Below are 26,673 nucleotides of genomic sequence, written 5' to 3'. Positions count from 1 at the left end.
CAAATCTCAAGTGATCCATAGGACATTTGATCCCTAGAGTTGTGAACCACGTCATGTGTAAGGCTGGTTTTAAGCTCTGCTACTTGATGTGCTTTATTTTTTTGTTGATGGGGCTTTGTGAAAGTGCCAGGTTTTCATCATTTCATAGCACAAGCTTGTTACAAATCATAAACATTCCTCTTAGCAAAAGTGCCACAGCAGAAATTTGTGTTGCTCCTTGCACAATGATCTATCTTTATCTTCTTTGAAAAGGCTGTAAGGGGGCCTGTATGGATTGCAAAGCTGGCAATTTTATGAAATGAAATACTTTTTTCCCCCAGGTATTTATCTTTAAAAAGTGAGAAGCTAAATTCTTTTAGTCTTGTTTTTATTCTGGCTTCAGATTCTTCACAGTATTATTCCCGTTCTTCATCCACATTAAGTAAAGATAGTCTTAAATTAGCGTATGTATCATGAGCCCTTTATAGAAAACTCACCATTACCTGCCTACTCCCTGAGAAGCCTGCCGATTAGTCTTCTATGCTAAATGATATCATTTAAATTTTGGAGGTAGATATTTTGAAGAGGAAGAATCTGAGAAACCCAAAAACATTAGTAAATCCCAGTAACTGTTGTTCAGCAAACTAATTCATGTCTTACGCACATTCCACATTATATAATGGGTTATCTGCTGAGTTTCTCACTTTAGAGAGTTAAACAGATGGGATATTGCTATTATAAGAAATAAATGTTTGGGCTAGTGCCCAGTTTGCATTCAAGAGAAAGGGAGTAGAAAAGTTCTTGTCCTGAAAATCAGACTAGTAATTGGAAAGTTTTGGGCAAATAATTGAGAGACTGATACACCAAAGCACTGACTGCTAGGGCATCTGCACATAGACTCTGTTGGAAGAGAGAGCACTTTTCTTCCCTTTTGTGTCAGGAAATTTATATTGTACTGGTAAGTGCATGGGTTAAGAGTCTGCTGGAATAAATCAACGTATTATAAAATTATGCCTTTTCAGAGCCACTAAGAACTGGGATTTTTGCATTACCAGTTTGTGTATTGTACAGAGCCAAGGTAGTGCATCCTGTGGTGCTAAGCAAAAGACCCTGCTGAGAGTAGATATAGCAACATCTGTCATTGCCAAGCCCGGGATGGATGTTGTGATATGGCACTAGTAAACAGAGCAACAAACAGTAGTTGGTAAATACTGGGCCAGATATGGATAAGAGTGTGCAACTTGTGTAGTGTTACCAAAATAATAACATGTTGCATGAGCAGTGTAATTGCCTTAAATATACTACTGAATATGAATGTTTATAAGGTGATTTCCTCTTAGAGTGTATTAATGCTTTCATAATTTGCCTGGCTTGTTACATATTTCATATGAGTATTAGGTATCTACTTTTGAAACAAAGCCTTCTATGATTTGACTGGATTTAGCAGATTTGCTGTATTTGAAATTGATCAATTAGATTAGCTGGGGGAGTAACTGATTCTGCTTGCTGCAGAGCAGCTCAGTCATCATTCATTCCTTTTTGTCTCATTCAAAGAATACTGTCATATTAGCACAGAAGTGTATGTGCTAGCAGCTGACACAAGGAAAAGAAACCATACATGGCTGTCATTCCAAAATAAGTAACTCATATATGTCATAGCACCATTTATCATATAAAGTTAAAATTTGGATGTTATGTTCTTTCCTATAAGTTAATTGTTAAAACTGCCATTGCGGATACTTTATCTGCCATTTATGATCTTTTGCATGATTCTTCATATAGTTTTTTCATTTACTCATTTTCTTTATCACTGTTCTGTTAACCAAATATCCAGAAAAAAATACAAAGTAACTGTTATCTAAAGCCACAGAAACAAACTGCAGAGATGAGTCTACAAATGCATGTGATGTGATTACAGAATAATATTGCTTTTAGTGGCCAGCCATTCTTAGCTCTAGCAATATATGAAACATTTAAACTTCTAATTGTCTAATTGAGTTATGCTACAGTGAAAGACCAGCTGAAGCTCATGCTGGAGCATAAGTAAGATACAAACATTTTGTACTTCACACTTTTGTACACCTACCTGTCCTTCAATCCTTCAAAACCAATTTGTCCCCTGCAGCAAGTGCAGCTCTGTAGATCCTTTCTTGTACTACTAGATTTGCAGGACCACAGTGCTTGTGCATCCTCCAGACTGAGCCAAACTGTGATTTCCCTTGGAATTGCTACATTCAGCCCATCACCAGTGTTACTCTGCTCTCTGCTAGTTTAGATGCTAATGCATCTGAGATTTTTGGTGGACTGTGGATCACCCTAAGAAAAAGTTGCGGGTAGGCTTGCAAAGTAATTTTTTTGTCTTAAATAAGGTTTATTTTTAACAGGTGGGAAAACAGAACAACAGACTGCTATGAAACAAAAGTCACCTCACTTATATTTTTGCAGCAGGGGATCCTGTTGGATCATAGAGTATCATTAAAGGACTCATGATGTCTTCACACTACTCTCAGTTATCATCTCGGGAAAGAATTAAATAATAGAAACATAAGGTTTTCAGTTGCCTTGTTGTGTGGCTTTCAAGTCCCTTCATGTGTACCTCATCTATTTTTCCATAACAAACCATTATTTCTGTATTACCTCTTATATGTGATCACAACTGCATAATGCAACTACACACTCAGATTAAAACAGCCGTTACCATGAGATACATTTATAAGAATGACCATTAGGGGACATTTTGCACTTCTTTGGCTGCTGGGAATTTAGGTGACCTGGAAACCTTCAATGTATGAGAAAGAGCCATGTCTTTCCACCAGCAGAGATTAGAGAGTCAGCTCAGCTGTGAGCTGCTTACAGTGAGACTCGTGTCTATAGATGCTCAAAAAATCCTCCTTGGAGCTTAGGGCTCTGTAAAGTTTTTCCTGTTAATGAGATTAATTCCTTATTGATACTTTCCAAAATAGCTGTTAGTCTTTACTTTAAACACCTGGAGGTTTTTATCCAAATGCTTACAATTTCTTTCACTGCCCTGTAATAGCCAATATACATTTCACAGCAATGTATTACAGGGGTTTCCCATATTCAAACTGTGTTACATTCTCCTTCATTTATTCATTGTACTGCATTGAAATTATTTCACATTTTGTTGCAAAAGCCTCATCTGTTTGGACCAGTTCTCTCTACTCCCAGGCAATAGCTGCAGGTCAACAGAGGCGTCTGGTGGAGAAATGCACAAGTGATCCTCAAGGGCAGCATAACACTGTCTGCAAGGTCAACACAAGCTGTACCAAAGCAGCGCCAGTAAGCACCATCCCCCTTCAGTTTTGCTTGAACCATTTTGACATTGACCAAAGTGAATGTCCTTAACTTGACTCTTCAGCGTGCATGCTTCAAATATTCTCCTATTACAGTTTTCTGTGTGAAATTTGTTTACTTCAACTGCAATAAGACTAAGAAAGGCAATTTTATCATGTGATGTTCTGTGGCTGCAGGTCAGTAGCAGAGGTGGAGATTTCAGACATGGAGTTTGAGCTCAGACACACGGCATGCTAAAGTGAGGTAAAGGTGCTGAGAGTATTAGTGCAATAGGTTGTCACCTTCTCAGTGACCCACAGCCAAGGGAGAATGAAGCAATGGCACTTTTGTCTTTGCCTGGAGAGACTTAGGCCCCCATAAGGCAGCTCTTACCTAGTCTGGAGAGTCATGAGAGTCATGTGCCACTGTGCCTCTCCTCCCCTCCATGTCTGCTCACCTGTCCCTGCTGTGTCCAGACTGTGCTGTCCCTCCAGTCTGTCTCCTAACCTCTCTTTGCAGCCAGTTCCCTGCTTTTCAAAATCTTTCCCTGTCCTGGAGGGGTGTTCACTTTTCTTGGTGTTCCTATGCCACTCTCTTTGATCTTTTTACACAGTCAACCTCATGCCTTGATCACTCATTCATCTACTACCCATGAACTAGTTCTCCTCTCTATTTACATTAGGCTGCTTTTTTTCCATTCTCCCCTTGTTCTGCCTGCGTTTGGAGCCCAGGATGGAGTGCTGTCTGCACCTAGTTCCTGTGCCTGATGCCACATTAGACTGCAACATCTGGGAGCAGCAGTGGCAAAAAAAAAAAGTCTCCCTTAACCCTGTCGACTCTGGGCTAACAGCATCTTTAGAGGAATCTTTGGCCACTTAGACTTGCAGATTCTGGGGACTCTGTGCTGAGCATATGCAAATTAGTTTTTACAAAGTCTTGTGACTAGGCAAAAAGCTGTCTGTTTTTTCATGGGAGTTACAAAAGGACACCAGTGACCTTACCTTCCAAATTTCAAACTGTGAAGAATACAGAGGAGCTACTCAGCAAAATTCTTTTAAGACCTTTTTTTTTTTTTTTTTTTTTTGTTTCATTTTTTATTCCTCCCAGCAGGGCCAAAATATGTTTTCCTTCAGTCTTATCCTGAAGTGACTAAATCCTCTCACTTGAAATGTAAAAAAATAATAATAATAATAATCAGCCTAAGGCAGAGACAGAACCTGGGAATTTTCATCCCAAATACTTAGCTTGGCAAAACTTATAAACAACTGAAAACAAGCTCTTCAAGCTCTTTTAAAGGGAACTGTTGAGATCCCAAACTACAGAGGACTTGCTTGCGTTATACACAAAAGTCCAATAGGAATTCCTCTGTGATCCATTTGGGATATGAAACTCAATTTTAAAGAATCTGCTTTTCATTTTTCAGAAACCCCCCTTAAGTAATGGATGTCATAAGGAAACATTTGATTTCAGTACTTCTCAGGCCATACCAAAGCTGTTGCAACTAGTTGATTTGTTAAGTATGTAACAGATTTATTTTATCAGTTTTCTTGTGGGATTTTGTGGAGTTTTTACTGAATCTCTTTTGTTGTGAAACATAATTTAAGTACTTGCATGCATTTTAGAAGTACAGCCCAGTCAGCATTGTACAAGTTAAACAGTAGGATTCCTTCATTGCGCATCCTTAGTATCTCCTGGGCAGAAAATATGAAAATGATACATGAGGTTATTCTTAATTTAGACCAGTAGCAAACTTGTTTCCTACCAGCATCCTTGCTCCTAGGCTTGCAGGGCAAATCCTACTGCTTCCACCTGTTGCTATGGTAGTAGATGGGATGTGCCGTTTCTACCACAAGTGGATTTACATGCCCCATTTATCTTCCTGTGAAAGAGCAGGAGCACCTTCTCAGTGTGCAGCATGGGGCAGGGTGTCCTTCACGCCAAGGCTCTGTGAAGGTTTCTGCAGCTGCAGAAAGTATGACCTTGGTGAGCAGGCTTCACTGCTCCTCTTGCACCTGCAGAGGAGCTGCTGTTGCAGTTCAGTTTTGCTGAAGACATTTTAGCATGGAATCAGGTTTGCCTTGGGGTGTGAGTTCTTTGCAATAAAAAGCAGTAAATCTTCTTGACCATACCCATTGCTCTCAGACCTTTCCTACCCATTCTCCCACTGCAGATGCTGAGATGCACAGACCTCGGCCTGGTATGAAGTTTCCTGAGCTGCTTGGCTGCTGCTTTTCCCCAGCTTCATAAAGGAGAGCAAACCCTACATTTACAGTGTCTTGTCCCCTCAGCCATCCTTCCTCAGAGGGAGTCTTGTAGGCTTTCAGTTTGTGTCTGAATGCAGGTCTGGAAGAGCAATTCTGAAACCCATGAGAATGTGGAGTATTTGCACTGTAAAACTTCATTTGGTTCCTGTGGAAAGTAACAATAATGGCTGGAGAGACATTGATGTGAAATGTTTGTCATTCCGGACCTGTAAAACATGATAAAACACATAGGAATTTTGTTGACTTCAAGGTCTTTGTTTTTTAGTCACTCATAGACTCTTCACAACAGAGTAAAAAAAAAAAAGTTTTCTTAGTTTAATATTGTGGTTGTAGTGTTTCCTTTATCCTCAGACTAACAGGAAATGTTCCAGCCACAGTACAAGTTTTCCTCAAGTATTCACATATCAGCTCCTCTCCTAACTCCCATGTACAAGATATAGTTTTTATGTTATCTTATTGCAGGATTTTATGAGCAGTACCTGTCAAACTTTAGGTATCTGTTCATATTGATATTGGTGTTATTTAGACGAATTTCAGCTTCTGCCTCAATCCTTGTTTTTACAATTAAGTTTTCTCTCTAATGTGTCAACACTTTGCTTTAAAATTGCTTGACAAAGTTCAACCTATGGTGGTTTAGACTAATTAAACCAAAATGGAGCAGTAAGTATTCAGACATATGCTCAGCCATCGACAAAAGAACTCTCAAATGTATTGAAGTGATTTCCTTCATGCTTTTTTTAATGTAGTATTTGTAGTTCAGCTGTGGGAATAACTAATAATTTTAATGCAAGATTACTAACTCCAGTTCAGTGATTCTGCAGAGAGAAACTACCTTGACAACTTCTTTTTATTTTGTTCTAATTTTATGAAAAAATCAAAAACTAAGGTTCTTGATGTAAGAAAAAGGAAATAATTTGAACCACTGAATTTTGAAACTCATTTAAATATTTAATCTCTCTTGCACTTCCAAATATACTTTTGTGTCATTTAACTGTTTCTAGTCCCAGTTCCCAACCTTCTTTCTAGATAGAAGAAAGGAGTTTTCTTTAGAACTACGAAATGTTTGGCAAAAAAACTCTACCATGACACAAGGGATTTTTCTTGATTTTTCCAGTCTGCAGCACTGGTTTTGCTGGAAAACTACACATGGAAAGATCAGTTACTAAATCAGGATTGAAGTGAAAATTGCATTTGCAAATACAAGGCAAATGCATTGATTTCTGTCTTTTGATGGGGGTTTGGGGGTTTATTTTTCCTCTGGCTGGTGGGAAAATCATAAATTGTTTCTTCAACATTGAAGTGACTGTGTCAGCTTGAAGATACAGCTTTGGAGTTACCTGTTGTAATCTTTTTTTAAAGGGTAGTAGTGAAGTTCCTGTTTTGAAATAAATATGGTCTCCCAAATGAAGCTTATTTAGTTAGTGCAGCATTTAAATGGAATGGTTAGAAACCTTACCATTCAGTAATTGGATGTTTAAAACTGGATTAGCATAAAAACTCTGGTTTTTGAGTTGTTTTGTGTCCTGATGTGTTTTCCTTGTGGCTGTAAAGCAGAACGTGATTTGCAGTTTCTCCAGGACAAAAAAACCCTATCTGTTCTAATTGCACTGACTGCTGGGTCTCACTGAGCTTTCTCTAGCCAGATGTCAGCAATGGGGTCCCACCAGTCACACAGGCAAACCCAAAATAAATATCTGCAGCTCTAAGGGATTTATTTGGTTGGAGTGTTTTTTTTTTCCTTACTGTGAACTTAGTATTTCCCTTCACATTCATCCCAGACTTTTGAGTTCTCCCTCCTAGTGTTGGCAGACCCACCTCCAACACTGATACTCATGTCTGACTCCCATAGACAGGGATGTCAGGAGAGCTGTTGGCAGAGGTCAGCACATGCCAGCACACAACATGCCTTCTCGTCTTATCTGCCTTTGGCTTCGCTCTGCCTGCACCTCACTTCACTGCCTCACCCACCTGATGCCTGTCTTGAATTCTGTGCCGCGTGACTGGCTTGCCGGCCTTGCATCCTGAGCATCACCCATGACTGATTTTGGGTGGTGCTGTTCAGAAGAGTTAGGAAGCAAGGCACATGTACTGTGCATTTCCAGTCAGAGCTTCCGTCTGCTGTAATATGGAGGGGGGTTAAGCAAGGAGTGAAATGTGGCTTTATGATCATTAATATCAAACAGTCCCTCTAGTGACATCTCTGAGGTTAAGTCACAGGAAGTGTAGTATTATTAAATGTAGCTAAATTCAGTGTAATTCACATCTGCAGAGCCTTTTTTGAATTAATGTTTAGTCTTAAATTGCCAGTTTCCATGCTATAGGGCCTTCATAGTATCCCACATTAAGTCTTGATATGTTATGAATTAGAGGGCAGAAGCCTAAAATCCAGGTAACATGCCAAAATCCCTCAAGATTCTTTGTAGTTCTGAGGCAAATATGCAATTAATTTCGTTTGCAACACTAAGCAGGGGTGGTACCCCTACAAAAAATTATTTCCTCCTTTATTTGCTCTCACAGCATAGGTGTGGAAATGGGGCCACTAGAGATCTCTTTTGCAAAACCATGTTTATGAGCCGTGTTGTTTGCCCAGTGCAGCTGATCCTTGCCACACACTTCACCTCATCAGGCTGTACTAGGTGCAGACCCTTATTGATTACCATGACTTGTCAGAGAGAAAAATCTTTGCACTTCAAATTTGGTATAAATTATAAATAGCATCTCCAAAGGCTGTGAGTCACACAAGTAGAACTCTTCTAAGACAGCCATATGTAAAACTGTTGTAGAGGTTATTAATTTTATGATTGCAGCACAGATGTATTTGACCCACAACAATGATCATAATCCATAAAACCCCACCATCTGTGTTCAGTCACCTGCCTTCTTCAAGAATGTTTATTAACAACACCCAGCAAATGTTATGCTAATAAAGGAAAGTTAACCCTTACTATAATGGTGTAAATTCACCGGAGAAACAGCACTACCTTCTCACCATTTTTCTCACTAGTACAGCTATGCAGACACCTGGAAGTAGATCATGTAAGTCCTAGATGCACAGGATGGGGGATGTAATATGTGTACATATATAGACAGCAGTCGGTGTAATGCGAACAAGAAAAATTTATATGGTATGGGTTAATCATAAATTACTTACTGCAAATGCACAAGGGTTATTCACACCTCAAATCTGCAAAGTTTTATTTATTTTTTCCAGAAATTTATTTATACTTATCATAACTACAATTTTATCAAACTTAAAATAATTTTTTATTTACTCCCAAAACATGATTTTTTAACTACACTTGTTACTTCTTGTTTGTGTTCTGGTGGCCCAGCTTCATCTCCCATGGCATTTTACAAGCTCAGATATCTTTCCCTTCCATTAAATCATTAAGAAAATGCCCTGGATTTCCCATGAAACTGTCATTCTCACCTAGGAGATAAATACCTCATTTCTCTGATACTGCAGAATAGGGCAACAGCATTTTCACAGATTTCACAGATCCTCTTTTTCTGCCCTCACCACTATATCTGGGTAGTAGGAGCATCCTGTATTCAGCTTTTTTAAATACTTGCCAAATACTTCTCTGACTTGCCAGTCAGACCTGAGACTTGGTTTTGCTGTTAAGACACAGGAAAACATGGAGAGGAATGATGTGTTTGATGCCAGCAGCTGGAAGACAAAGGTGTTTGTGAAAAGAAATTGGATGGGTGCACTAGCAATGAGGTAGAGGAGGTCTTCCTGAAACACCTGAAGCAAAGTCAGAAAAAGGCAGAAATTAGTTGGCCACAAGAACAGGACAGCTGGAATCAGTGTGTGGATGAGATGGAAAAAGATCAAGGCCAGGCACTGAGCATGAGTTTAAGGAGAGCTGCCAGGTGAGCAAGATATAGAAGAATTCAGAATTTGATTTCCTGAAGAAACTGGTGTTCTGGAGAAACAGGTGTCCCAGGTGGATGAAAAACAGGCAATGACTAGGAAGAGATCCATTTGAAATGAAGGCTTAGGAAGGAGATTAGAAGGCATTCCTGCCCCTGTGGCTTGGACACCTACTTAGCATTATGGGGCAGAGGGAGAGGGAGACATGGAAACACTCTATCTGCCTGAGACCCTTGGGAGTATTTTCACTGCCAAGCCTGATGTGTTTCTGAGCATGCCCAGAAGTTACATCATTATAAGGTGCAAACTTTAAGGTCAGGAGTTGAGGTGTTTGTGGAGCTTAGACTCCTCAGGGTGTGATGAGCAACTGAATTGGGATTTTCAGGATCGCATGGATTTAGGTTCTTCAGTTTCACCTCTCTCAATGTAAGGAGGTGAATCCTTTGTGGTAGGTGATGGCTCCTGAAGTTGGTGTTCAGCAAAAACAGGAAAACAGGTCAACAGCCCCATTTTAGCCCAACATTTGCTAACTCCATTTCCACCATCCTGCAGGAGCAGCCATTAGAAGGGGAGGACCAGGTACAGATGAAATTAGGTTTCCCACGGGACCAAATTGGCACTGTAGCAGTGGCATTTGAATTCTTGAGATTTTTTTCATCTTACCTGTCACAGGACAGGTAAGATGAAAAGACAAATCAAGGGGAAGTACCTTTTCTGTGACTGCTTCCAGACTAGGGAGAAGATGAATGGTGCCAATGGCACATTGGAGGAGTTTAATTTTGTTGAGTTAGGTTAGGTTGGGTTAGGTTGGGTTGGGTTGGAGCCAGAGTCAGTAGTCCCAAGATGAAACAGATGGCTTAGTGAATACCACTGTACCTATGAAAGTACTCTGGACTTGGGTTGACTGTAGTCTTTTGTCTACACAGATACAACAGGACAGTATAATCCAAGTGAAAAAATCAGGAGCAAAAAATGCTTTTGAACTATTTCCTATGTAGAAGATTATAAATATTTTCCACTGTGGGAAAGGAAAGTTAGTGTATTCGTTAAAGGCTTGCAAGGTATGAATTCAGATTTTCACTAAAATCATAAAAACACGCTGGGTGTTTGATGTATTTCATGCCCCATGCATGTTCATATTGCAGATTTTTCCTTAGACACAGACTCATTCCTGTCCCTCAAAAGACCTATGTCAGCATCCACACCAATCTTCAAGCTCTGCTTCTGGTGTGAAAGAACAGAAAATCATATTCTGCTGCTTTATTTTAAAGTTGCTTTAGTGTAATTTGTTCTTATGTTCAAAACTTCACAAATTGGCAAGTAGTAGTGTGTGCTTATCATGCTAGTGATTAAGAACCTTTTTACATCTTTAGTGGATGGGGTGTCTCTACTGTCATGTAACATGTTTTAAAGTTCTGCTGCCTTTCCTAGCTGCTCTTTGGTGCTGGCATTGCCATTTCCATGTTGCATTGACTCCTGTGTTTTTGGAAAGTGCAAAAACCATGTTGGTTTATGCGTATGCTGGTAGTACATCCAGATGTTTGATGGCATAATTACTATTTAGAAACAATCATAAAATATCATTACAAACAGGAGCTATTTTCTATGTAGCTGGTTGTTTCCCTTGTCCTGTTTCCCCAGTTCTGGTATCACTGATGAATTTTTTTAATTAGTAAAGTTCTCACAAGATAGCAAGAGTGTGTACTCTTCAGGTCTCTGTCTCATAAGCAGTAAAAAGCTGTGGGATTTTTGAATAAACTCAGATTTAAAAATCAGCCCTTGAGTATTTCAGATTAAAGTAACTTGCAGGAATTACTGTGGAATGTTTTAAATTAGTTGAAATATATTTTATAAAACCTATATGCTTGTTGACATCAGCAGCATTGCTGCATGAACAGAGTTCCTTCTGTGAGCTCAGCAGAGCTCAGGTCCATTCCTCATATTGGCTGAGCCACTTGATTTGCAAAAGCACAGTAATGATGACTTCTCCCTTACAAAACTCTGTTAGATGTGTCTTTGCAAAGCAATGAGGAGAAGGGGGTATAACTGACGGCTTGCATTATGCTGCAGCATATTAAGATCTGTCAGGTAAATTAGTATTTTTCAGGTTTATAACCTGTGGAAGCTATGAGGCTTGGAACAGTTGGTTTTCAGTGGTCTCATCCAAGAAGTCTTGTGGTTGTAATTTTTCTCATGAAGTGTTGAGTTCTGAGCAGGCCAAAACTTACTTTATTTAAAAGCCAATTTGCCTTTCTCCTAGTGGAGAAAAAGATGGTTTTCAAATGCTATCTACTTTATTTGTGCTCCTGCTTGCAATTTTATATCGATTTTTTTTTTCTTAATTCAAGATCAAAAAAATTCTTGAGTATTTAAAAAAATGTCTTACTAGTGTGTATTATTCAAATGCTTCAGAGCTGCTGTGAAATACCTTGCTAATACAATCAATTTTAGATGTTGCTTAAATAAAGCCAGTGAAGAGACAGGGCTGGATAGAAAGAAACTCAGGCAGTTACTTTGTCCATATTGGTTACTTAATTTGTCCATATTGCCCAGGGTTAGATCAGCTATACCCATAATATTCCTAAGACATGGTTGTCTGACCTTTTCTTAATTTCCATTGGTGAGGTCCTGCACCTTCCATTGGTATGTTCTTAGCCCAAAAATGTCTTCATAAGTTGTAACCTGAGTATCCCACCTCACATTCGTTAGGTAAGGAATTTTTATACTTGTCTTTCCATACAGTAAGGGTGAAGTTACAGGTATGAATAGATAGATGGAGCGATAGATAGATGATAGACAGAAAGTGTTGTTGATACACATACTATATAGATGGAGATAGATATATAAAGATTGCATAGAGATAGGGATAAAGATAGCAGTAGAAGGGTGAACACATTTATCAATATAAAAATAACTTAAAACCCTACTTACTTCTTTCTGCATGGTACACCATTTTAACATGAGTTTTAAAATCTATGGTTGCATAATATTGCATACATCTTTAACGGATCTCTTCTTCAAGGAAATGACTTGCTTTCCTGCAGAAATTTGTTGCATTGGAAATTGCTGCCTCTGAGAATGTTGTTCAGACACCATCTTTACCTTTTTTAATATATACTCAAAAGAAAATTGCTTGACTCTTGTGGACCAGAAAATTACATAACTTTTGGTAACCTGTGCTTGGGAGAGAAAGACTTCACAAGTTTCTCTTATTTGGCCAGTTCACATGTAGAGGAACAAATGACCTGTACTCATGGGACTGCCCTTAATATTAAAGGAAGATTAGTGGAAAACAATGATGGTCATGTTAGACTTCTATCTCTTTCCTGCTTTGCAGACCTTGCTTGCAATGAGCTTTTATGTGAATCTTTGCATCTTGTTGCTCAGAGGGCAAGAGGAATTTACTAATTTTTTTTTTTTTACTTTTCTTAACCACTTTCTTGGGAAGTTGGTGTGTTGTAAATAAGGAGTGGAAGAAAAACCAATTGCAAGTATGGGAGTCCAGAGATTATCTTTTTTCTTGGTAGGATGCTTGTTACTCTGTTTGCATCATCCTGCTAAAGATTATTGCAAACAATATGTGTCCAACAAAAGTAAGAACTGCTTTGTGTCACAGTAGATAATAAATAGTATGTGTAGTTTCTTTAGCATGTATGTTTCCAGCATTGCCATGATTATTCTTATATTGAGTCTTAACCAGTCCTTATTGTGTGTCTAAGCCCACTTAATAAGCTGTATTTCATATCTTCAAGTTGTTCTGTTTCTTCCCTCTTGGCTTCTCCAAAGAATTCATTTTTGTTTCAGATTATTATCATGTCCATGACTACACAGACTTCTTAGCCAAACTAAACACATCAAAGTTTGGGGATTGGTTTGAGGTTGGGGTTTTTTTATGTCCCCTCAGAAATTACTGCTTTCACTTCATTAATTGTTGTTTAACTTACATCTTAATTTTTAACCTTTCTTTACCATTGTGACATCTAGAAGTGCTTACGCAAAAACTCCTATGGTCATTGAATCTCAATGTTCTTGAGCTAATGGACTCATTCACAACTTTTCCTGAAGCTCTCATTTTCCTAGTCAGAACTATTGAGTGATTTTAGGCAAGATGTAATTTTTTTAATCTCCTTTTTCAGTAGCTCTACTGGGGATACTCTTGACAGCTTCTTCTGTTTTAGAGTTTGAGACCTGGATGTTTACATCAGTAGAACCAAAATAGTCAAAAAGACACAATAATTTCTTCCCATGCAGATCAACAGGATAAAGGAATTTTAAGAGAAAACTTGTAAATTAAAAGTAGTTAATGTCATACTTGATAATATCTGATGTACTTGAGAGCAAAAAAAATTGAAATTCCTGTTCAGAAATAGCTTTCTGATAAAGAAGCAATTTGTTAGCACAGAAAGATGGATGCAGAACAGGCAGGTAGCATCTCTTATTCACACCTAAGTGCATATTTAGACAGTATTGTTATATTCCTACAGTGTTACAGAATTGCAGAACTGAATACCTAAGAATTAAAGAAGTTCTTCAATGTGTGTGTGGATAATGTGACAAAGAAAGAAAGAAATTTCCATTGATTTATAACGTTTAGGAGAAAAAATCCTTTCTGAAAGGTCTGTCACACTTGTCTACGCCATCAGATGGAGTTGGCTTATCTGTTAATTTATGTGTAAAGGAGAAGTTAATTGCATTACTTTTCATGTTTAATAATGTTTAAAGTGTTCTTGTTCCTGGAAATGCCCACAAAAGTCTATATTTTAACCTCTGAGCCATTTGAATCAAGTTCTGATAAGACTGATTGCCTTTTAGATAGATAGCTTGAATCATAAATGTAAAAGCAACCTCTGCCACTGTCTGCAGACCAGATGGCTAAGCTATTCGCATTGGCATTTTGCAGCATGACAGAGCTGCAGTGTAGATCATGATCACAGGGAGCAAACTCTGCTGAGCAAGACCTTGTTGAAGAGCAGGAGAATTCTCCATCCCAATGGGGACTAAACCCCAAGGCGTGAAACACCCTTAATTCATTTTGAAGCCCGCACTATTTAGAGATGAGCTGTCACTTAGAGAAGCAGACCTCAGGTCAGCCCTGTGGCTAGTATCTTTGGAAAAGCTTTTCAACCTGGAAACTTTTCTCTGCAGAAATATTTCAGCACTAAGGCATGTATGAAGATCTCTCACAGCTTCTGTGCAGCAGGAAACCTTTGTCCCACACATCTTGTAAACGCTGCGGGGGGCCACTATTGTGCCATGCATCTTCAGAGCACCGCGGGAGGAGCCTTTTGTCTGACACAGTGGGCAGGCACTGTAGGAGGGCACCTTTGTCCTGCACAGCCAGTAACCGCTCTGCAAGAGTGAATTATGGTGATTGCAGAGTTCTTCTCTCTCCAGACACTCTGCTTTCAGTTGGAGGAATTTGTCAGCCTTGCTAGGTAAAGATCTGCTTTTTCTGAGTGGAAGTGAAAAGGGAAGACAGTGAAAGTGCCTTTGCGTGCATGTGTGCAAATGGCCATCAGGATCATTCATACAGTCATATTGTATGACCATCCCTACAAGCACCATTCCCAGTTTCAGTCTTTGCTTTTCCTCTTCCCTAGTTTTCCTACCCATTTAGGCTGCTCTTTTAATTATTATTTCTTTGTTCCTTATGTTTTTACTATCTCCTATTCACTATGCTACTCCTGTATTCAGTATCTATAGTCTCAGTATTCTTTCAGATGACTAATAACCACATTTAAAAGACTTGAGCCCAAATACCAATCCTTCTGGAGCTTCACAGGTATTCTTTCAACCCCATATTATTACTTATTATTTGTCATCTCAAATGCTTTAGCCACTTCTCCAAAAGTGTGCCAGCACCCATTTTCTAGAGTCTGAGACAATGTACAATGGGAGAGGCATAACTCGGCATCTTTGAGATGGAATGGGATAGGATGGGATGGGATGAAACGAGTCTGGACTCTGTAGAGATGAGATGTGTACTGCAGCTGCTGCTGGTGTTCATGCTGCTGGCAGCTAGAGCCAGCACAGGCCTGGCAGCACTCATTTGGGAGCTGCATTACTGCAGTTCTCAAGTGTTTGGGGACCCCTTGACTGGCATAAAGCAACTGATTTGCAAGTGAGAGGCAGGAGTGACCATAGCCCATTAGAGCACTGAGGGTCATAATCCATTTTAAGTGATTACATTGGTTCCCACTGCCTCAAGGTTGCCACACTGACCTATGTTGAAAACACAGCAGTGGATAAGTCTCTCACCTGCTGATTTTTGTTATTCAATGAAGTTTGGGTTTTATCTGTTCTTGTCAAATTTGAGTGTCTTGTGTCTGCTGTTATTCTAGAGGTACTTGTAGTTTTTTATAATGTTGATCTCTTTCTTTACTAGTATTCAGGCATGAATTTTATGTGTGGTAGTTAGTTTCAGTTAATCCTCTTTTTCTCAATTTAGAATTTTTTTTTCTTCTCATTCCCACCCTAGTCCTCTGGTGCCTACCTGATTGTACATGAATACTCAGAAATAATTGCCAGTAGTCCAGCAAGTTCATTAACTGATTCCCTGAAGACCCACATATGCATGTCATCCAGACCGATGATTTGGATATTAAATTTTTAAAAGTATTCCCTCACCTGATTTTTTGTATCTACAACAGTATTGGCAAGTCTTCATTATTTCTAATTATTTATCTCTTTGTGGCACTTGGTAAATTGATTCTGGAACTTGTTCACTGTTTTGCTGTCATTACTCATTTCACCTCACACATTATTGGTTCCACCATATCTTTGGAGCTCCTTTCCAATGATATTATGTACATGTTAAAATATATATTCATTTCTCTCTATATCTCTCCATGATGGCAAATGGGGGGCTAGTTTGCTTTTCAACATTTCTATCATTTATCTCTGTGGGGCTGGGACTAGGAGGGATTTATACTTTTTTTATATTTAGCCTTTGTATATTTTAGAGTATTTTAGCTGTTCCCACACTTAACAGGGTTTTTGTATCTTTTCCATGCAGCATGCTCCCAAGATTCTTCAAGAATTAATATCTGAAATCACTACACATTGTGTAACTGCCCATCAATTAATACAATGTATTGAATCGTGGTTTATCATCATGACTTTTGAAATTAGTGAGTACTAAGAATATATATCTTGGAGGACCTTGGCTTCAGAACAACTGGTTCTTATTGTCTGTCTCTTAAAAATTATTCTTTCTATCAAAAAATAGATGTCTGTTCATGCATTTAATTTAGGTCTCTGTACTACTAAATACACAATTGAGATTGCAGTCATCAATGATATTTTTCCTCTGGCAAAATTCTTACAGCCAAAATCTGTTGTCACCCTTATAATTCCAGTTGTTTCAGTTGAATTTTCCAAGCCTTTGGTATATAAATGATAAATGCACAGTGTGTGCAGTGTTAAATTTTTAGGGCTTTCCCTTTAGTAGCAGTTGAATGTGAATATGTAAGGGCAAAATTTGACCTTTAAAAATGACTGTAAAGGGCCATGGCAGAAACTTAGCAAGCTTTTCGTATTGCAATATTAATCAAGCAAAGAATCATCATAATCCTGGAAACTAAATATCCATTGTAGTGATTTTATCACTAGGGAAATTGTTCATCTGCCAGTAAGATTGCTACTAGGAAAAGGAAAATAGGGAGTGTTAAAATTGCTTTAGACTGCTGAATCATTGAATCCCTCTAGACTCAAAGCTTGAATTGTTTTTTGAGAAGAGTGGGTTGAGAGGAGTTGCCGCAGGAAAGCTGTAGGTTAATCAGTTTCAGTAACACTAGTGAATGTGAACATGATCTCACTTGGGGACATGAGGAAAGTGCATGGGAGAAGGCAGGATGAGGAAAGACACAGGGACACTTCAAAAACTTACTCTTCTTTTGTTTTGTCATTTGTTTTTTTTTTGTTTTGTTTTGGGGTTTTTTTGTTTGTTTTGTTTCTGGATTACCCTTTTACAGAGGAGGAAGGTTGTTGATGAAAAAGGAAGAAAGGGGGAAAAACCCCATAGTATTCACAGCCTATATTTTCATCCTAATCCAGTGGATATTAATGAGGACTATTATAATCAAGACAGAGAATGCAGACAGGCAGAAGTGAGAAAGATATGTTTGTGTGGGAGATGTCAGTGTAGGAACAAGAAAGTCACATGGAAAGATGTTTTGCCTTCAGGGCTCAAAGAGGTGTTCACCATATGCTGTCACACAGGCATGCAGGAAGGAGGTGAAAACCCTGTTGCAGGCATGTCCTTACAGTATGTTAGGACAGCCTGTCCTTCCATAAAATCAGCTTTGGTAGTTGACTTTTGTGTGCTTGGTAGCAGTGGGCAGTTATAGTATACCGAGCCTAGCAATAACCTCAGGGACGTGTCTGTTAGGCTGCAGATTTTGCTAGAAGGGAAGCTTTGTCCTTCTGCTGTGTTGGGCCACTTCTGTGTTTACCAGGTGGGGAACAAGTCTTGATAAGTATTGCTGTGAGGTGTCTTACAGGGGATGGGATAGGTGGTCTGTATTGAAAGCCACCTGCAGGATAGGGTCATAGAAACTTTTATGTTGGACGGGACCCTTGAGATCATAGAGTCCAATGCAACCCAGCACTGCCAAGTCCAACACTTGATAGGATGGACTGCGTCTCAGCAAAGATAATTTCTACAATGATGGGTGAATTTGAAGGTGGAAAGCATTTGTATAAAAGGAGCATGTGGGAAATTTCTGGAAGATGTCATGAATTGTCTCTGTACAGTGACTATGGAGAGGGAGAGGAAAATCTGTGTGTGCACATGATGTGGGTGCTCTTAGTACAAAAACATCTCTTTGTGTGAGAAGTAGTGTCTTTCCAGAGAGGGTTTTTTGGAGGATTGTTTTGCTTGTGTGATAGCTGCCTTTGAGGGAGCAGGGACATGCAATGTGGCAGGTAGTGCCTCCATCAAAGACTTTCTGAAAGGGATGGTGTGTGTGACCCACCAAGGATGCTTCATGGATGGATGCCTAGAGAGTCCTGACAGTGATGAGAAGCTGGTTTTGCAGCAAATGCCATGCCAGAGCAGCCATCCCATATCCCCAGTTACTGATGGCCACCCTATGTCCTGCAGGGACCATCATCCACCCTGGATTGCATCCCTCTCCACCTGCCAGGCTGAGGCCACTGTGTCCCTCATTGTTGTCACCCTCAGATTGTGATACTGTCACGGAACTGTTGCTAGGCAACAAATGTGGTTGCTGGGTCTCAACGAATAGCTGAAGGGGAAAGTGAAGTGTTGCACCATTGTAGAGTAACCATAGCAATGACCTACTATCACTGACTAAAGAATTATCATTAGCAATGTTAAAGTATCAAACAGAGGCCCAGGATCCAAAGACTATCAGGCAGCATCTCTGCATAATTGGGTTATCCAGGAAGGTCCCAACTCTTTCACACCCCTTGGCTCCTTATCTCCATTGTCTTGGTTTTGTTTTGGGGGTTGGTGGTGGGGGGAAGGAGGAGGGAGTGTGGTTGTTTAAATAAAGCAAATGTGTTTGGGAAGGCACTTGCAAAACAACAGAAGCATAAGCCAAAATAAAATACAGAGGTAAATCAGTGTGTACAGGGAAGATATAAACAGGAGTGGTTGACTTTACTGTCTCTCTATCATCTGTGGGAGCAGGTGCACAAAGGATGCCTTCATGATGCATGAGATGTGGTTCAGATCAAGTGTTCTCTTTCACTTGAAAACAGATATGCCAGGCTGAAAGCCATATAAAATGAAAAATAAAGAATACAAAGTAGGTCTGAAAAGCAAACACTTACTTTTTGCCAAGGTAGGCCAGATAGGTGAGGTGCTTCAATGAAGCTTTTTATTAGCAGTGTGGTTTGGAACCTTATTTTCCCAGATACGAGACATATTGAGGATCTCTGATTATGACGTGGGTGGCTGTGCATGTGCATATGTGTATGTTTGTGCATGTGTCTGTCTGCATGTGTGTGCAGTTGTTCTTGTCAGCTGCCCAGAGCTCAGCAGCAGGACAGCTCTGACCCTTCCCAGGCTCCCTCCAGACCAGCTGCAGCAGCTGGGTGTTTTCTGTGAGTTTTGAATTTTTGCATTTTACGAAGCATTTATCCTGTGAGCACCAAGCAAGTCACAGAACAACCCCTAGTCAAACTGTCACCTTTGTGTTTTGCAGGTACAGAACGCCATGAATTAACTTCTTGGAAGAGTTTTCCATCTGTTTTCAAGTTCTTCAGTGAGGCTGTAAAGGCGAAGAACAGCTTGGTGAAACCAACCCCAACACGGCGCTCCAACAGGATAAAATATGAAGAATTCTAAAAAGGGTGGAGGAAAAAAACCCACCACCACCAATGTAGTTGCTGCTTGTTTTCTGCAAGGAGTCTCCCAGCCCCTCATTAGATTGTTTTCTTCCTAGAGCACAGGGTCGTGATGTATACATCTAAATAGCGTTTTGCATTATTTCTAGATGAGTGCAACTGTCAAAGCAATATGGGTTCACTGGTTGTGCTTCCTGTGGGCTGTAACTTGGATTTTGTGCTGCCCATCAGTGTGCAGATTAAGGCTGACAGTGGTACTGCACACTGCAGCATGGTGCAACTCTAATTGCCCTGACATAGCCCTGCACCAAGCTGATGCCAAAATTTAAACGGCTTCATTGCAGTCTTATTGCCTGCAGGATATTTTGCAGCTTCCTTCTATTTTGAGACAGAACAAAATATGAATTACCCTTTTTTAAAAGACGGGCCTAACTCAAACGTATTAACCAGCCTATGATTTTACACCTAGAAGCCTTCTCTTTTTCTAGCACCAAGTGGAATTGACTTCTAACTCTCTCATTTTTCTGCTGGCAAGAGTGTCCAAGAAGTTTGGCCCAGAATTCTAGAAAGGCTCTATTGTTGAAGATATTTTCTCTTGCTAAATCAATGAGATTATGTGTAGATCTTCTCTTCCTTTGGAAAGCTCTACTTTAAAAAATGCCTATACATTAACAGGCTGGATCACACTGTGAAATATGACAGCAAAAAAAAAAAAAAAAAAAAAGACAAACTGCATATTTTTTGTTAATTTTTGAACACAAAAATGCTTCCATTTTCATATGCTGGGTTTGTAATGACTTGCCATCCCATGGTTATTCAATTTTCCCTAAACTCACAGTTCCCTACCCACTTTCCCAGTCTCTCTGACAAAGGCTGGCCAGCAGGGCACTCTGTATGGGGATTTCACACCATGCATAGGGAGTATGTGGCTGTAGCCATAACTGTTTTGTTAGGCATGTTTTCTCCACTAAAACTAAGGGAAAAGATGTGCTTGATAGCATGCACAGTGAGCAAGCACTCTAATTTTTGGTGTTTATAATACTAAATTAAAGTTGTCTTTTCTTTAATGGCCATGCCCACCTCACCACTAATGCTGTTAGTGGCAAGGAGGGGCCACTCAGACATGAATTTTGGACCCAATCCTGCCCTCTCCTCTTGCAATGTGTCCAATCCTACAGCTGGGGCCAGAAGTGGTGGTGGGGACCATTAAAATGAGACAATGCCAAAAACAGGGGCACCATCCTATGCCACGGACCAAAAGCAGAAGTCCTCATAGTGAGGTGTAAAGGGAAAAACAGCTGGGTTTGGGCCTAAATCCTCTATATGGGTGCTCACAGCACCCACAGAGTGCTTATATCCCTACCTGCTCATACTGGCAGCCAGACTTCACTTCCCCAACTGCTGCTTCCTGTCATTTCATTGCATTTGAGCTCTGCCCCTGGGGAAGGGTGCTTAGAGCAAACTCCTGGGGGGGCCACGCCTATGTGGAGGAAAGCGCAATATCTATGCCTGGCAGATTTTCTTCCTGGAGGGGAACCTGTGAAGAATCCATGTCCACCCCGGCCCCCTGGGCCCTGTGTGTTCAGGGCTAAGGCACGAGTTTACATGGTGTGGTTTGGTGTCCATGCTTCATCCTGCAGCCAGGGAAGGTGCAGAGACCAGGGAAGTTTGCACATGCACACACCAGACCTGCCATTCTGCATCTTTGTGGAGGTGAAATGGACTCTCTAGGGTGCGCAAATATTGGAAGAGCAGATCTATTTTTTAAATTGATGATGAGAAACAACCTACAAACATTTTTACTGTTAACACTGTTTTCTACAAAATTTTTCTTTACTGTGCCCTGGGCCCAGCTCACATAATCGCTCCTGTGGGGGGCTCTAGAGCAGTGGGGATCCTCACCACTGGTACTGCTCTGCTTGCAATGAACAAAAAATAAATATGTTCTCTTCTCTCTTTCTTGCACACTTTGTCCTTGCATTGAGCTCCACAGGAGCCATTGTCTCTGGTGGGTAGGGTTGGGGTTGTATGGGCAGCAGCTCCACCAGCCTCAGAATACATGCAAGGGCAGCAAGTGTGTTTGCAAACAGGACTCCATACAGTTGCAGGGTTGGGGCTGGAAGGTGTTAGGGGTGTGAGGATCATCTGTTCCATGGAGTAGGCTGCATGTCCAGCCCTGTGGCTCAGGCCACATGAGCATGGGCTTCTCTCTGCACACCCCACATCATCCTTGGAAGCCGTGTAGGCACCATCCTCTCCCCTTTAGCTCTTCAGAAACATGAAACTGTAAAATTACACCAAGAAAGGAGTTTTTTTGGAGAGGGCCTTTTGCAGGGGGCATAGGCTACAGATGGAGGAGGCAATATGTCCAGCCTCAGCTGCAGAGGGTACAGGGTCTGCAGAAAGAGATGGAGGTGTGGGAGCATCCCACCATGTGCCACTACATTAGTGTCACCATGGGAGGGTGACAGTGCAGCACACTAAGGAGGGATGAGTGTTGTTTTAGCCTATTCCTTTGGACTGATGTTTTTAAAGATACACACCACTAGCCTCTCAGGCCATAACGTCTTTAGGACACAGAGGTCTAGTGTCAGCCTTCTCCTGATATCTGACATGGTGCAACAGCCTCTGCCCTAGGTAGCCTTGGATCTACAAGTACAAAAGTGACCAGAGAAAGAAAAAAAAAAAAAAAAAAATCACAACAAACCCCCAAACCAAAAACAACAACAGAAAACCAACAAAACTGACCCTACAACAGGATCTAGGAAAACCCCAGCTCCGTGCTACCCAAAAGGTTCGCACACCATCGTGCGAGTCAAAATGCTGCCATTAAAGCCATGGACCAATAAAAGCAGTGCTTCATTGTCAAGAGCAGAGAGCAAGAAAGAAGTGTTCCTAGCAAGAAACAGCCAGCAGAGCCCCAAACAAAGTAGGGCTGTGTGGAAAAATAAAAAAGGAGGGGTTGAGGGTAAGCAAAGACATCCCTCATCTTCACTGTGCACTGGTTACAGTAACAGTTCTCACAGTGTGATTCTCCCAGGCTCAGAAGAAGCTGCTGCTTCTCGTGGAAATGTGCATTTTTCCTCTGTCTCTGAGAAACATCACTTATTGTGGATAGTGGAGTATTTTTCCCCTCCAGAAATTTCATTCAGAAGTACAAATGAAAAGTGTCACATCTAAAACCGCATGGAGCTACATATTGCACCATTCTCAAGTCAACCAAACCAAAAATAACCTGCCAAGAATGTGTACATCCATCGTACACCAGGGTAGAGCTGTCTTACAGAGTGGAAGGATGCATGTGTGTGTGTGTGTGACTGCATGCATTCATGGATATCTCGATCTCACAGGGATGTGTGTGTGTGTGTGCATGTGTGTGTGCGTCTGCATTATGTTGATGTACTCGACAAAGTGTGAAAAATGTACTTCTAGAAAAACTTGAAAGGAGATGTCATTTATCATTGTATCATCATAATACCACAAATTTCACTTTTCTGTTCCATTTTGGATTGCATGTGTTAGAGAGTACTTCACTAGATCAGTGACAGCGCTTTATTTGCATAATTATATGCTCTGGTCTGAAGAGAAAACTAACCCCCAAATTTCATGGGTCACCAAACTGCAACAATCAATGTTTTATCACATATGCTAAGCAAAACCGAAGGAGCTATATGAAGTTTCTTGTGGATTTTTTGCTCCTCAGAAAATTAAAGATGTGCCTCCTGAATAGATGCAAAATCTTTCCAAGCTCTTTGTAGCTGAATTCCATTTGAAGAGAAAACTAGAGATTAGCTCATAGATCTGGATTTCAAACCCCACTAGCATTCTTACTTCAAAGTGGATTCAGACAAGCAGCTTTACTGCATCTCTAAATTTTGCCATCCTAAGTAATGTCATTTAAATTGTGGCAATCAAAAAATTAAACTAAAAGAAAATAAGTTAGTCAAATGTAAAAAATAGAATCACCCCCTCTCTTATCAAGCCCATAATGACCAATGGGTTTTATTCCATTTATTCTGTGGAGTTTCATTGTTTCAGCTGGGTGCTATCCATGTATGAAGATATGGATATTTGGTATATGTAGAAAACCCTTTCCTGTGCTGCAGAATTTGTTCTGGTTTATCAGCTGCATAATAACCACACGCTCCAGTTAGGACATACATACTCCAAGTTTTCTTCTCAATCAAAATGCCTTATTATGAGGAGGAAAGAACCTGGGGATGGGAACTGACTGGCAGTGAAGATCCCCCATGTCCTCCTCTTTCATTCACACTAGTACTGCTGAAAAAGTTTAGCTCTTTTTTAAAATGAATTTAATACAAAATAATAAATAAAGTGCAATATAATGCAGTATAATAATTCACACAAAGTACAGGAGGACCTCTTAGAAGTGTTGATGAGCAGCACCTATCCCAGGGGACATGCCACCCACACTTCACTGCAAACAACCCAAAAAAAACCCCAAAATCTTCTCTGGGCTTCAAGATATAACTTTACTGGTAGAAGTTCTCATGGGTTGCTACCTTGCAGTTGGGTCCCTCTAAGCTTTTGGGAAGAATAAACTTTTATAAAGGGGCCTATTTCAAGTAACAAGATCTTTGGTGATCTGACCCCACGGAGAGCAGTGCCTGGGAAGGAAGGAGTGCGCGTTGTGTAGGTTAAGAACCTGGAGAGGGGCACTTCTGCTATCATATCAGAAACCTCTCCCCAAGAGCAAGCTTCAGAGTTCTCTGCCTCCCTACACCCACACTGTGCGGGAGAATAATCTTCCCACACTATCTGTACATTTTTTTTTTTTTCCTGACTTTAGCATCAACTCCAGAAGCCTTCTAGGGGGAAATGGGTTCCCAGCAAAGACTGGCACCTGAGAGGTTCAACTTCTCACATTTGACTCCTGAGTGATCTCCAAACACCTGCTCCAGGCAGACACCAGCTTTGTGCCACCTCCTTGCCTTGCAGGAAGAGCAGGAACAAGGTGAAACATGAGTGGAAAATAAAAACAGTGCTAAAACACAAGTCTCCTCACCACCCTTGTCTGACTGCTGGCATGGGGTTCTGTGGGATGCAGGGACAGGGTCTGCCGAACACTGGTTACTCTTGCCAGGGAGACCCAAAGAGAGAGAAGAGCACACTCTGAAGCATCTCTTACACCTCCCCACTGTCTGCATTCCTCCTCTGGAGTCAAGTAAATATGAATATTCACTGAGGATTGGTCTGCAGGCTGGTTTATCCTAATGGAGACAATAGCATCAGTTATTTCCCACTAAATTGCAGCACAGGAGAGAGCTGACCCCTCTGAGGAGAGGCCTAAATCACTCCTTTTGTTGTTTCCATTTGTCTTTGCTCATGCCCTACCTAATCCCCTAATGCCTGGTAAAGGGCTGTTTCAAGATTCTGCCTTCTTTTAAGATGCTATCTCTGCTACAATTACATAAGCTCATCTCCCCTCCTCCTGAGACCGCTTTATGCCTTCTCCCATATCAACTTGCTAAAAAATTGTTTTCTATAATAAAGCCCTTGATGTGGACGGTCCTCCATGTCTCCCCACAACATGCAGATACAAAAATAACATATTCCATAATAATGTGACCAGGCCTGTTTGCCTAACATCACCAGAAATTTGCAAATTTGCAAATACTGATCTGTCTGTTTGCAGTGAGCCAGGTGTTGCCAGTTTTGCCAATGGCTGAGGGTGATCTGCCTCTCACATATGTCTTGACAGGTGCTTCACATGTTGGTGGGGCATTTTGCTGTTTGGGGGTTTGGGCTTGTTTGGGGTTTTTTTGTATGGTGATGGCTACTTGGATTAAAAATCGTTTCCTTTGTACTTTCTCCCAATTTATCATGTATCTTCTGGGTTGGGGGCGGGGGCTGGAAAGGGGGGTGCAGAACTGTGAGCTGGGAGCACTGCATGTGTTTATTGCAGTGTTTCCCGTGGGCTCCCCACACCACTAAGAAGGTGCTGTGATCAAAGCCAAGACGGTTCCCGAGGAGCGGCGGCGCGGTGGGGCAGGCACCGAGGGACAGGGTGCCGTTCTTCCCAGAGTCCCGGAGTTCTGTCCCCGCTTTGCAGGTGGCGGCGGCGCCCGGCGGCTCTCGGGCGGGCGCAGCACCAAGGACAGCGCCCGCCCGGGGCTCGGGGGGTCCCCGCGCCCCCCGCCGCCCCTCACCGCCTCCAGGGAACGCGTGCTGCCGGGCAATGCTCCGCCACCGCTACCGCCTTCCAGGAGTGCCCAGACCGCCGCGCTCCGCCGGGGAGGTCCCGCGGGGCCCCTCGGGGAGGGATCGCGGAGCGGGACATCACGCCACTCCTCGGCCACTTGGCTGTCGTGACATACCTGCAGTCATGGGGCTGGTGCGGAGTAGTAATTCGCTCGCCTGCGAATTCCGGACAAAGGGGATAGGAATAAACGAGGAAAAAGTTAATTTCCCGGTTCACTTCTCCAGGGTGGTGAGCAGCAACCGGGGGTGCTGTGGCTGTGTCGGATCTGTGCCCCTCGACGGGGCCCATACCCCTCGCATAAGGTTTTCTCCACTCTTCCTTGTTCCAGGGAACAAGGAGCATCTCTCCCGCGGCCCTGGCGCAGCGCCCCGGGGTGCAGGGGTTCTCTGTGGAAGGGGGTGGTCATGGGCCCCCCGCAACTCCGTTTACACCACCCAGGGTAAGGTGGAGCGGCTGGGGACCGGGAATCCGTTTGCTCCGTGCATCCTCCCCGCAGCCCTGCGGCCGCTGCTGGCCGCCGTCCCTTTGTCGCTTTGGGGCTCCCCGGGGCTGATCTCGAGGTAGCCGCCAGCGCTCCCCCGGCCCGATACAAGCCTCCATCAACTCAGACCTGGGAGGAGGGCGTGGGGACTGCCCTCAGGGGCCAGGAACAGCGGCGGAGGCTCCAGCGGGTACCTGTGCTGCAAACGCGCTGCGGGAGGCTCTGGTTTGTTTTGGCTACA

The 26,673-nt window shown here is 41.6% G+C and overlaps 1 protein-coding gene across 7 annotated transcripts in view; it reads left to right on the top strand.

Annotated features, from left to right (window-relative positions):
* The window catches only part of ARB2A (ARB2 cotranscriptional regulator A), a 262,882-nt gene extending 241,189 nt beyond the window's left edge, over positions 1-21,693 (top strand). For 6 of the 7 annotated variants that reach the window (XM_021541557.3, XM_021541554.3, XM_031507505.2 and 3 more), the window contains one exon: positions 19,587-21,693. In XM_021541557.3, coding sequence (XP_021397232.1) covers positions 19,587-19,729 — 143 coding nt within the window. In that variant the 3' untranslated portion in view covers positions 19,730-21,693. The remainder of the gene's footprint in view (positions 1-19,586) is intronic. The other variant, XM_077790119.1, reaches the window with a different exon arrangement.
* The last annotated feature ends 4,980 nt before the right edge of the window (positions 21,694-26,673 follow it).

Source organism: Lonchura striata, chromosome Z, assembly GCF_046129695.1.
Source record: "Lonchura striata isolate bLonStr1 chromosome Z, bLonStr1.mat, whole genome shotgun sequence".
NCBI classification, from domain to species: domain Eukaryota; kingdom Metazoa; phylum Chordata; class Aves; order Passeriformes; family Estrildidae; genus Lonchura; species Lonchura striata.
The sequence above is the reverse complement of the archived record's forward strand: the minus strand, read 5'-3'. Positions and strand labels throughout refer to the sequence as shown.